Source organism: Ahaetulla prasina, chromosome 1 (genome assembly GCF_028640845.1).
Source record: "Ahaetulla prasina isolate Xishuangbanna chromosome 1, ASM2864084v1, whole genome shotgun sequence".
Lineage (NCBI taxonomy): Eukaryota > Metazoa > Chordata > Lepidosauria > Squamata > Colubridae > Ahaetulla > Ahaetulla prasina.
In genome coordinates, this window is record NC_080539.1 from 306313189 (window position 1) to 306326909 (window position 13721).

General features: G+C 39.1%; 1 protein-coding gene across 3 annotated transcripts in view; it reads right to left on the minus strand.

The window, feature by feature from the left end:
• BAHD1 (bromo adjacent homology domain containing 1) overlaps positions 1-13721 on the minus strand; it is a 135824-nt gene that overhangs the window by 35888 nt on the left and 86215 nt on the right. For all 3 annotated transcript variants that reach the window (XM_058162099.1, XM_058162101.1, XM_058162100.1), the window contains one exon: positions 1091-2740. In XM_058162099.1, the coding sequence (XP_058018082.1) occupies positions 1091-2740 (1650 nt within the window). The remainder of the gene's footprint in view (positions 1-1090; positions 2741-13721) is intronic.

A 13721-nucleotide genomic window follows, 5' to 3' on the forward strand; every position in this document is an offset into this window, starting at 1 on the left:
CCCACACATGGTGATCTCCAGATTTGGATCATCAACTTTGAGAATTTCGAGGAAATATCTGCAATTAAAGGCTCCCTGTTGAGAAGGAAAGACTGAAAAATTTCCACATTTTTTCTAGTAGCCACATATTCCATCCTTCTACAGCAGCTTCCTCAATCAGTTTGCCTTGCAGAGTTGTTAGGACTGTAATTCCCCAAACTGCTAGCCACTCTCACCCTAGCTGCAGAATACCTGGTTGGGAAGAACAACAGCACAGTACTCATCCAACAAGTATCTCTATCCGTATTATATTATGTGTAACATGAATCAGTCGTGTCATGCGCACAGCTTCAGTCAGAAATAGGGAAGAACAGAAACATCAAGCAGCCATTTCCTCTGGGTTATCCTACTTCTTGCATCCCTTTACATCTGCCTTTTTTTAAGCCTTTGTTGCTTGCTTAAGGAAACTACATACAGGCCAAACACTAGGTTTGGATTACAACTTAAACAAGACATTCCATAAGCAACAATTGGAGATGCATTTGTAAGAAATGTCCCATGTGCAAACTTGATGCAACCCAGAAGAGGATTGAGCGTAAGATCTCTGAAAGGAACAACTGGGCTGCTACAAGCAATAGTACTTAGATTTATATACCGCTTCACAGTGCTTTACAGCCATCTCTAAGCAATTTTCAAAGTTAGCATATTGCCCCCAACAATCTGGGTCCTCATTTTACCAACCTCGGAAGGATGGAAGGCTGAATCAACCTTGAGCTGGTGAGACTCAAACTGCTGAACTGCTGGCAATTGGCAGTCAGCAGAATTAGCCTGAGTGCTGCATTCTAACCATTGAGCCACCACCGCTCAAGAAGACACAACTGGTATCTCCAACCTCTAACTTTGTCTGTGAATAAAAAAAAAATGACCTAATTTCCATGGACTTTCTAATTCAGGTTCAGAGATGCTGAAGGCCAGCATGGTATCCCAGCATCCAATCATCCAGGCAATGCAAGCATATCATGTACTGGCAACAAGGATACAACTTTATTCAAAGACTCAACTGCCCGTAAATATTAGCATTTTTAACAAAAGGAAATGGTTGCAGACTTACCTGCTGCAAAAGGCATCTTATAAGGGTAGCCATTCCGCCCTGTATGCCCACTACCAATTCTGCTTTCTGGTACATGCATAACTCCACAAAGGCTGAAGCTGTTAATTGCTGGTCCCTCTCCACAACAATATGGAGAGCTACACCAATGAAATGGCTGAAAGGAGGGATCAGACGGTAAGGAACCAGGAGATACCAAAAGCCCCTCACAACCCGTTGCCTGTGACAACTCATCCTTCGGGTATATCGAGCAATGAGTGTAACTATTATATCCACTTTGGCCATAATAAACATAAAATCCATTCAACGGCGTCAAATCAGACGATTCAAAGAGACAGCCACAATCTGGATGATTGCCTGGAACAGGCAAAGGATGGAACTGAGGTACTGGGAAGGAAGGCTGATGAAATTCCTGCTTGGGGGTAGGAGATTTCTCTCCAGGTCTTCCATATTCAGGCTTCATGGAAGCTTGCCCACCCATTAGCAAAGGCAGTCTGTGGAAGAAACCCCCCTCTGTGCCTTCAGAAGAATTAGGTGATGGTGTGTAACTGATGGATTCCGTTTTCCCATAGATTCTAGGAGAATCCTGATGAACTGCTTTTCTAAATGCACCCTCAGAGACACCTTGCCAGCTACGTTGACCCTCTATTTTGACAGAGGATATTTCCTTTTTAGATTTAACACAATTTTTTCCATTGGCTTTGGCCCATTTGAGTTTTGATTTGGAACTGTGTCCTTCCATCTTGCTTTCTCCAGTTGATTTACTTCTGGGCTTTAATGGTTGGTCTTTCTCATGAGTCAGTTTCAGAAAAGCTGCAGCATTAAGACTGGCCAATCTCTTTGGGGCAGGATGGTAGGGAATTCCTTTGTCCTCCCGTCTTTTCCCTTCAAAGCCACTGCCCAGGGACTGGTTATAAGGAGCACATTTCTGACTTGATTTAGTTTGGTTCTTTCCCTTCGCTGTTTTAGTGCCTCGTTTTTCTGTCAAGGGCCATGAGCCCTGAGCTTTGCAACATATGCTATTAGTGCAACAAATCCCACTAATCTGGGGGGAATCTTTTCGAAAACGCCTGCCAGATAATAAGTTGTCATCCCGTTCAAAGAGCAGGTTGTTCACTGCCTCAGCATTCAAGGAGGCTAGTCTCCGTTTTCTGGGCTCCGAGGGGCAGACATTATGCCCTTCCTCCTCATTCCCAAGGCATGACAGCTGGCATTTGCTTATAGAAGAGTCTGGTTTCCCTGCTCCTGCTACTTGAACTTGTTCTGGAAGGCAGGAAGGTCTGAAGTCATCTATGCAACTGGCAAGACCTCTTTGCATCACCCTTGGAGTCTCCTCTGACAGTGATCCAGCTACATCCTCTAGTCTAGTGAGTAGCACAGAGCAAGTTTTTTTATCTACAGAGGAGCTGAGGCGTTTCCTTAAGGGATATGTCTTTCGGAGTTCTTGCAAATTCCTGCTTTTAGTCGTATTGGCAAGTCTAGTCTGGACTTTCTGCCCTTCAGTACCGTTTCCTTGCTTGCTGCCCTCCACCTCAGTCCTATCCATTCTCTCACCGTCAATCGGTGACAAAGCTTGGCCAGCAGAACCAGCTGAGTACTTCAGAAGCAAGAGCTGTTTCTTCCGGGCATGCGTCATAGGATCAATGTCCACCCCTGAGAACACAAAGGAAAATGTCTTAATATCAGAAGTAGATAAATGCTTCCTCACGCAATACACCAACTGATACTTAGAACATATGTGCTCTATACAAAATATGGATCTTTGGGGGCAAGGGATAAGGCGTTTAACCAAATGAGGATTTCAACTATCCTAAAAACATGTCTTCATTTCAAACCAGAACTTGACAGTTACATTTAGCTAAAGACCAAACACCTAAAACTTCATTCCTTACTCAGAAGTATGCTACTTTACACTAGTAACTACTCTAGTGTAGTTACTCTACACTAATTCCAGCAAATACTGATTTATCTCACCATCTTCCGAGAGATGATTCCCATCAGGATTATCTAGTTCCAGGATTTCTCTCGCATAACCAGGACACCATTTTTGTGGGAAAAGAACAGGACACCATTTTGAATACAGTATAAGACTAACCCCAAAGCCTTCCTTCTTCATTCAGAAGTATGCTATTCTTTTGTTAATTTCAACCAACACTGATCCATCTCACCATCATCTGTAGGGATGATTTCCATCAGGGATTAGCCACTAGTAGAATTTCTCTCACATAACTAGGGAAACCCATTTTTTAAAAGGGGAAGTATCTACTTTAGCTTTTTTTATCTATGTGAAAAGTGTTATCTTTGAATATTCATGTTTTAAATAAAATCCTGTTAAAAAGTTCTAAAATGAGTTTGCAATGTATCATCTGCATAGAATGCATTCAAAAGAAAGATAGAACTTATGACCAGGACTGGGGAAACTATGAGAAGCGTCTCTGAAATTCCTGCATACAGAAGAACACATCCTGCCTGACCAGGGAAAGAAACCGATCTGCAGAGGGTAAGATCTCTTAGCCAACAGAGAATGGCCATTCAGAGCTGTAAGGGCAGGCTTAGAAACCAGGATGAGTAACACTCAGAAATGCTGATTTTCCTTCACGCTGCTTTTGGATCACATATTAGTAATACACATATGTGGGACCAGCATATACCTTTAAGAACGTATTAGGAAGAAAAAGAAAACACCCTCCCCCACACAGATGGAACTGATTGGTCAGGTTATCAGAGATGCATTAGGCAATTATAATTTTACAGCTTTAGGTGTAAGAGTTAGAATTTATTCTAGCTGCATTTACTTTTCCCTACACACTCTATAATAATTTGGTTTCAGTTAATGCAGATATATTCAGAATAGTATATTTTGTCATCTAAAAACACTTCCCCTCCAAAAAGGTAAGTAGCTGTCCCCTTCTTCTCTTAAGACATCCACATCAAGATATCATAATTTTAAATTTTCTGATTACCATACATCAGATTCCCTCAATCCCAATTCCAAACCACCACTCAGGATTTCCTAGTTATGGCTCTACAAACTAAAAATGCTGCTCACTCATTAAAAAAAAGTAATCCTTCTAAATATTTTGAAGTATCCATTGCAGTTCTCTATGTTTAAGAATTGTTATTATTTCAGTGTTGGAATTACTATTATTTCTGGACAATGTAATGTGAATTCATTTCCAAATTAATTTGGTTTCAACTTTTTTCTAGTCCATTTCATACCAGCTCAGAAAAATTCGACATTTGTTTCTTCCCCGTCTCTGATTTTTCACAGAGCAAATAAACTTGTGGGAGAAGAGAAAGGCTTTGTTTTGTAGACGCAACATAGTTATGCAATCATATATTATTGAAAAATGATGAATGAGGGCACCCTCCACTTCAATTCCATCTAGACCTGCTAAAAATAAATATTGATGCTCTGCTTCTTCTTCTCTTGTTTCTATTTTTCCTCCATTTTTGCAGTCATAAAATATCAATAAGGCAGTAAAAATACGTGGCTCATGAGCAGTGGATCCTACCATTTAGGGTCTTTGCAAAATTCTCTGAATTAGGCAGCAAGAAAGGAATACAAGCTTCATTCAGGAACATTCTAGAATATATCAGTATCTCTGCCAAATTGGAGGAGCACATATAGATAGCACATATCTGCTTGTTTTTAAATTTTAAAATATATGGAAATATTTTAGTCCTTTCCCCTACCACATATAACAGGAAAGAATGCAGGAACTATACTGCTTTTTTCTCCTTGGGTGGGCAGCTAACCCTGCTTTCATTTTTCCCAGAAACAGAAATGAACAGGTCTCAAACTTCATCTAAAGTGCAGTTAGTCTTCAGTCAGCAACAGAAACATCCACATTTATTAACTGAAAGATAGAATGGAGTCCTCTATTGGCATCAAGGAAAATGTCCAAATTTTTTATTTTTCCTTTCACTGGAAATGAAAGGGGCCACCAAGTGTCAGCATTTATTATCCAAAAAGTTTTTAAGCCCTGTAAAAAGAAAAGCCTGTGTGTGGGAGGAAACAATCCAAACTGTGGCCAAGAGAATCAATACCATATTTAGAGTGCCCTGAGGGAGTAAACCGCAACTGAGAAACGTTATCTGTTCTTTTTCCCCTTCCCTTTTGTAGGAGTACTAGAAGAATCTCTAAGACTAGCCAAGCAACAAGATCACTACCAATATTTACCTGTGAAAGGACTGGGCTGTCCTTTCACAGGATAGGTTGTTTAAAGAACAAAGACAAATACTTTTGGTAATTTTATTTGGCTAATGTCGACGCATCACCCATTTTTAGTGCCTTTCAATTAAGTCTTTTAAATCTAGCTGCAATAAGGAAAGCTGTTGAGGGAATTAGAATATTTATGCAGTTTATGCATTAGTGACATTCAGGATGGATCCCCAAAAGCTACTTACAACTTAAATCTTTGTCCTCAGAATGTCAGTGAAAATTAATTACCTACATGGAGTACCACCTTTTAATAATAGACATGATTGATTGATTTATTCTACTACAAACTAAAGACTCCAAAAAAGTCTCCCTCACTCATGTACTATCTAAATGTTTTAGACTGCACCTATGAAGGTTCTACTTTCATAAACTATCTGTCTAGTTCTGAGTCAGGCAATTCTGGTACACAATCGGGTGCAAGTGCTAAAAATGAAACAACATGGCCAACAGATTCCTTGAAACCCCAACTAGGGATGGCCAACTTTTTTGGCATCTAGGCAGGGCTAAAACAAAGATTGAAATTCAAATAATCAGATACATTATTTATTTTATTTATTTTTATTTATTTAGAAAATTTATATTGCCAACTACTCACACATGGCGACTCAGACTTAAATACATCGACTCCCTTTTAAGACATAATTTGGTTTTTCGAGAAGCTCTATGTATTGCATCCAAGACCTTGGGAGCTGATTATAGCTCTGAACTTCAGATTGAGCACCTTCATTTTACAAAAGATCAAAGTTCATTTGAAGAAGAATATATTGGGGACCTCTAGTCATAGCAGAATCCAAGAACAGCCAATGCAGCACAATCACCTTACTGAAATTTATCAGCAACAGATCTGAAGTTTCATTTTCACTCTTAGTGCAGAGTGATCCTTGAATTCCTCTCTCCAGTTAATTAAAATTTTGTCTGGAAAATTAAGTTATGGAAGCAGTGTCAAACATGGATACCCTTACTTCCAAAGACTGTTCCTATAACTATTTTAAGTGCACAAAACACTGAGTAAGCAGCATGTTTGCCTCATTTTCCAAGCATTGCTGTGAAAAAGTGCCATGTCTTAATCTGGCACTGACAAAATATGCGTAAGACAGAGCTGCTCAGCTCTTTTTAAAAAAGGAAGTAAAAGAAAAGTGCCAAGAGGATCTGATGATCACTGTAGTTATCTCATAATCGCTGGAGTAACTGCCGGTAAACTTTTTCAGTCAAACCAAAACTGCAAGACTATCCGAAGTAAGCAGTAACTTCCCCCACCAACACTTCAAATCCCAGTCCCTGTTGAAAACTATAGTCGCAAACATATGGATACCTTGAATCTCTGTGGACATATGCCCCATCCTAGCAATTATATTGCTGTCAAGCAATCTCACTCCACAGTAAATTACAGGACACACTATACTGTTATCAAAACCAATAATTGCCTTAGCTGGAATGTTTGATTTCCAGACTATGAGGCACTGAAAAAAATGAGCCAGCAGTTACAGGCACAACATGCAGAGAAGCCTCCGGCGATAGGCTTGCACTTTCCCTCATGACATTTTTTTAATTGCATGCACTGAAATTCTGCGGAATTATTACTTTGCTTGCAAGTCTTAATTTTTGACCATGTAAGCAACACTATGAATTGTGCGGTAGAAGCATGTCATAGAGAACAATAGCATATGTTCAGTGACACAATGAAATAATTATTTCAACTAGAAGAAAACTGTCCCAAAGGTTTAACACTATTCAACTACAATTGTATTGAAGCACCTGAGGTACATCTATGAATATAACTAGATTTTTGTGAGGCTGAATAAGCACAAATTTTGCTTTCTTGGGGAAAAATCCCGGCTTAATTGTAAAGCACACTTGTTATAAAAACAATGCCCAGAAGAAGCTATTTTCAGTATTAATATAATCTGTGATATAAATGAATTAGAGGAAAACATTGGAATAATTTAATTAGAAAAGGTTTTGTAATTAGCTCACTATTTTACTAATGGATTCTTCTTTTAAATTTCTAGAAGACAGACTTTCTCTCTCAATGTTTTTTTAACAAAAGTTTATTATACAGAGACAATGGTGATATTTTGGTAATGAAAGTGTTATCTGAAAATGAGAAAAAGGTATCAGCATGCTTGGGTAAATCCAAAGGCTTTGCAGAAATAGAAAAAAATCTAGGGAAAATATCAGGGGTGAAATCCACTTACCTTTGCTACCGGTTCGCAAATGTGAGTGTGCGCACCTCCTCCACACATGCACAGAGCCTTCTGCGCATGCGCAGAGGGTCAAAAGGGTATGTGATGACGTCCAGGCGGGTGGGCGGAGCCTCCCGCCACTGGTGCTACTGATTCGCCCGAGCCGGAGAGAATCGGCTGCATTTCATCACTTGAAAATATCCCAAACAGGTCAAGGAAAACCAGGAATGCATAGGAGTTGCTGAGGTGAGTGTTTGGGCTCAACCAATCCAATTGGTAGGTTCCATAATATTATCATAAATCTCTTGAATATAGACTATACATGCTTGTTAATGCAGCTTGCTGACATCACCCAACCAAACTTGGCAGACCTCAAAAAGCTAGGTAAAAGAATGGGAAAGCAAAGAAGGAAGGGCAAGCTGAAGACATTTAAATGGTAAAGTTCTAACACAGGTGCTATTTATGATGGATGATAATAATGAGGATGATGACGCTGTTGATGGCAAAGACCCCAATATTCTATGCAACACCAAGACATAAATTAGAGTTACTTTACTTATTTGACACCCTAAGTCAAGAGCAGCCCTATAATATTTTGTGGGATTGGGGAGTTTTTCAGCACGCTTTGTGCTGAAAACATCCTCGGCTTATACTGAGTCCCCTGTTTACCCCAGTTTTTGGGGTAAATTGGGGACCTCGGCTTATACTCGAGGTTTTTTTTTTCTTCTTTTTTTCACATTATACCGGATGGCGCAAACTTGGCGGGCTTTTGCATTAGCGCGGGGAAGCCCTGCCGGTGCAGTGAGAGGGCGGGGCGGGGGAGCCGCCAGCCTTCTCGGCTGAGGGAGGGAGGGTTTCCCCGACCGGTAGCTGCCTCATTTCCCACCCTCGGCTTATACTCGAGTCCCCTGTTTACCCCAGTTTTTTGGGGTAAAATTGGGGACCTCGGCTTATACTCGGATCGGCTTATATTCGAGTATATACGGTACTTTACTTATTTGACACCCTAAGTCAAGAGCAGCCCTATAATATTTTGTGGGATTGGGGATGTGATCACATGAAATAATTTAAATGCACAAGAGATGGCCAGGGTTCTTGAGGGCAGCCACGATACTGTAAATCAGAATGCCACCATTTGAGGAAGAAAAAGACCTTTGTGACAAAAATTAATCTTGAGATTACCTCTTCTCACTACCGTAAAAATTTCTCTTGGGGTGCTAATTTATTTTATAAAATTGAGCAGCAGCGAAGTTGCCTCAGGGAAGCTGTGGAACCGACTCCCAACTTTTGCTGTGCTCTGGATACCTCAATGCTTTTCTCTCAATGGTTAAGTGAAGCCAGATACATCTCTTTCATCATTGTAACCGGCAAAAATACCTTCTCGATACATTATTCTTCTTCCTCAGGTGGTCATCGGAAACTGCATTTCCCCCACGGCTTGAACGCAAATTTTGCGCAACTTCTTTACTTTTTGCAAGTTTTAGATAAAAACTAACTCCCCATAGTATGTATGCTTTATTTATTTATTTAGAAAATTTATATTGCTGCCTACTCACACATGGCAACTCGAGGCAACTTGCAAGGATATAAAAAAGACCATATAGAAGAAATAAAAATAATAAAAAAGAAAAATAATAGAATTATAAAATAACTCTCACTCCCTATCCCGGCAAAAACACATATTCATATTAGCCGTCTAATGGGCTCCATACTGCCTTGGGTTCCTCAGGCCTGCTGGCAGAACCACACCTTCAGGGCCTTCTGAAAGAGTAGGGGCAGTCTAATCTGGGGGGGGGGGGCGTGATGGTCCAGAGACAGGAGCCACCATGGAGAAGGCCCTTCTTCAGATGTATCTCCTTATGGGATGGTTATTCCACAGTCAAACAAATATAAATGGAAGAGAGCAAGATTAGAGAATGGAGAGATAAGCATGTGGAAAATGCTTGGAGCTTGTAACCAAAACTTAAACAAAAATCTGCACAGAAATTGGCTGTGTTCCACTGGAACTAAACTTGAAACAACTCCAGTTTTTTGCTCTGAACTTCAAAAAATTTATTGAAATAGAGGCATTTTATTTTAAGCTTGTGATGGTCCAAATAGCCTGTAGTCTACATAGTTTTTTTTATGATTGAAACAGTTAAAACAATGGTGTTCAAAGAAGCCAAATTCTGTTCCAAAGCCAGAAAAAATGGATGCTTACAATACATCATTCTCCATTCTGTTTGTTTACTAGATTAGATATTTCAGGATCTTGCCCTACAACCTTATGAAATCTTGGTGTTTTAGCCTCAAATCTTAGAAAATTATGGCATACCCATTCAAAATTCCTAATGATATTTCAGGTAAGAACAATGAAATCTTGTAACATTTATAATCTCATATGTACGTAATAGACCCATATGAATATATGAAATTTAGATTGTAATTGTAAATATCTTTTTTAAATTAAATAAGTAAAACTATCACCACATGCATATGTAACTGGCTCAGAAATCTTACTCGCTGAATGCTTATCAATGATTCCTTCTCACCAGCTGAAACGAAATATCAAATGAGGTGATATTAGAATCAATGCTAGAGGTTACGTTCTCCACAATTTGGTAATTTATGATTTGGATGAAGGAATAGAAGGAATACTTATCAAATTTGCACATAATACAAATTGGGTGGCAAACCTAATATTCTAGAAGACAGAAATAAAATTCAAAATTATTCTGATTGACAAGTGAGCTGAGCGTAACATAAGGATATTTAAAAGAGGCAACTTCAAAATTCTTACTTTAGGAAACTGAAATTTCACTGAAATTTAGGAGGATTGTCATGTAACCAACAATCCTTCTAATTCTATAGGAAGAATGGTTCAAAGGATGGGTACCATGATTGAATAATGCTTTCTAGCCTGTTCACTTCACAAAAATGCTCCATCACCATCACCATCACGTCCTTCCCAGAAGACCCACTCAGATAGGCTGCCATTGGAGCAGGTAGTTCTGCAAAGTACCTTGGTGCTGAGTCATACAAGGCTTTAGAAGTAAAAAAAAAACCCACAAGCTCAATGAAGTAGTAGCTTATGGGAATTAATAATTCCAATTTGTATTTTTGTTGGTCTGTCCCCATTTTGAATATTGTGCCTAAGCATCATTCTTATAAGGATGAATATAATATGAAATCAATTCAGAAAATACCAAGAATGTTATTGGTTATTAAAAAAAATCAGTCCTATCTAGGGACCCTATGGAAAACCATGACAGAATAACAGAGTTGGAAGGGACCTTGGAGAGACTCCTGCTCAAGAAGGAAACCCTATATCATTTCAGACAAATGGTTGTCCTTTAAAAACCTCCAGTGTTGGAGCACCCACAGCTTCTGGAGGCAAGTCATTCCACTGATTAATTGTTCTAACTGTCAGGAAAATTCTTAGTTCTAGGTTGAGACTCTCCTTGATCAGTTCCCATTCATTGCTTCTTGTCCAGCCTTCAGGTGTTTTGAAAAATAGGTTGACCCCCTCTTTGTGGCAGCCCCTTAGATATTAGAACACTGCTATCATTGCCCCTTTTAATTAAAATAGATATACCCAATCCCTGCAACCATTATTCATACGTTTTAGCCTCCAGTACCTTCATCATTTTTGTTGCTCTTCTCTGCACCCTTTCTTGAATCTCAAGATCTTTTTTATATTGTGGCAACCAAATTGTACTATACTGTACACATATGGATGGCTTGACTTGATAATTTTAAGGTCAGTTCCAAATGTATGATTCTAAATGCTAGCAGTTCTCCGACTGTTTCTACTAACATGATGGTTTTGACAATATAAGCATCAGTGGTGGGTTTCAAATTTTTTTACTACTGGTTCTGTGGGCATGGCTTGGTGGGTGTGGCATGGCTTGGTGGGTGTGGCTTGACAGGCGAGGCAGAGGAAAGATACTGTAAAATCTCCATTCCCTCCCCAATCCAGGGGAAGGACACTGCAAAATCCCCATTTCTTCCTGATCAGCTGGGACTTGGGAGGCAGAGAATAGATGGGGGTGGGGCCAGTCAGAATTTTTACAACCAATTCTCCGAACTACTCAAAATTTCCGCTATCGGTTCTCTAAAACTGGTCAGAACCTGCTGAAACCCACCTCTGATCAGCATGTTCTAGATCTCATCAATGATGCAGTGCCTTCTTATGAGACCCAAAGATTCTTCTGATGTTTGCATGGCCTAATTTTGTTGTCATTTAGGAAAGCCTTGAAGATATGCCTTTTTCAGCAGTCGCTGGGTTAGGATATTGTCCAACTCCACTTGCTGTCTCTCTGATATTAGTTATTTATTCTTTTTCTCTCTGACTGTTGAGTTTTTGCTGCTGCTGCGGATCTGTTTCTTCATACTGTTTAAATTGCTTTAGTCATTAAGGTGGCCAACACACTGCTTGAATAAATAATAAAAATTTTGAAGAAGAGAAAAAAATTCTTCATTTTACCAAGCAGTTCTGTCCCCTCGTTGAGTTCGTCCTTAATTCAAGAATTCATTCTGATCCAGTAATAGCAGCAAAATCAGAAGCTTGGTAGATGGTGGGAACAAGAATAAGGCCCCAGAAGCCTGCAGAAAGGTTAGAACCTCACTAATTATGCTGCACATCCACTAATTAGATTAAAGAGAGGTATCTGTTTCTTCCCTTAATTAGATTAAAATAAGTTGCTCAGAAAAAGTATTAAAATGCACACATGCCAAATGGATTACTAAATTCTCATTTAGCCACTGATTGCAAATTGACCAATCCAGTGCTTTGTTAGGGAAGCATTCCAACCTGCAAAACAAAATAACCATTCAGCACCTTACATACTAATCCTGAAAGATTTAGGTATCTGATATTTAAATTAATCAAGTAGTCAAGAATCTTCTTTGATCACCATCTCTCCCTCAATATGCTACTCTTTTTCTTTTCTCACCTCCTTCTGAGTGCAGCCTCATTTATACTTTTTCAATAATTATCTGTGAACCTTTTCATTGACTTTGAATTTAGGCACCAGTTGTCCTTAATCCCAATGTATTTGAAAGCTATTACCAGACATTACCAGATATAACCCATTCTTTTCTGTTTTTGCTTTATGATGGATCTCAGCTGAACAATAAAGCAAGAATACACTGCACTCCTTCCTGTTTTTCTCCAGACCCAATGCCACTGTGTAGTAGGTTGAATTTAGAGAGACTGACCTGCTTAAAAAGTCAATGAATACGTTTCTATGTCTGAGGATGCCTGGGAGTCTGGGTTTTCCCAGCCCTATCCCAACATGCACTTAAGTTATCTAAATGTTATTTATTATTAGGAATAATTAAAATTTCTAATATGAACATTAAAAATAGCTCATACAAATTCATCATACAAATCTTAGGCAAAAGAAGTTGTAAGTCCACCCATTTGGCGAGGTCAAGGTTGGGCAAACTGTACAGTACTAAATTCTCCTGTAAGCAGTGCAAGTAAAGGTTGCAATTCTTTTATAGTTGTTCTTCAATTCAGAGTAACACACTAGTAAGTGTCACTGAATCTAGTCATTTTTAGGCAACGGAACTATGCAAAACATCTCTGCTTTGAAACCAGCAAAAAATTATTGCAAACTGTGGTCACATGATTGTAGGACACTGCAACAAGTTGTAAATGTGAACCACTTCCCAAGCACCCAAAATTTGGCTCTATGACCATGGGGTAGGGTAGCATGACATTTTTCATCAGCCAAGAGTGCAGTGCAGGCTGTAAAACACCCTTTCCAAGGTGATCGTAACTCTCAACAATCACTGAACGAGTGGTCGTAAGTCAAGTACATCTCATGGCATCTGTAAATCTCATGGCAAGGTTAAGGGCTTGTGGAACTTTTAGTGTCTGACTTTAGATGGTAGGAAATAAGGCCGTAGAAAACCTACTTGAGAAATATTCAAACTCTATTACTCATTTTTATACATGCACAAAGTAACAGAAAAACAAATGTGCAAACGACCACTAAATGAATGGTTTTAAGTCCTGTATCTGTACTTCTTTTGCAAAACTTAGATTGGATTTCATGGCCTCTTCAAGTCCTAATGCAATTTAACCGCTTTAGCATATTCTATTTTCTGACATTGGCAGGGAATAATTTCCACATGACATTTCAGATGATTAATTGAAAATAACAGAATGAATAAAGAAATACAATAAACATCAACTTCTCAAGGATCATCATGTTGGTTGGGAATTGCAGATGTTAAA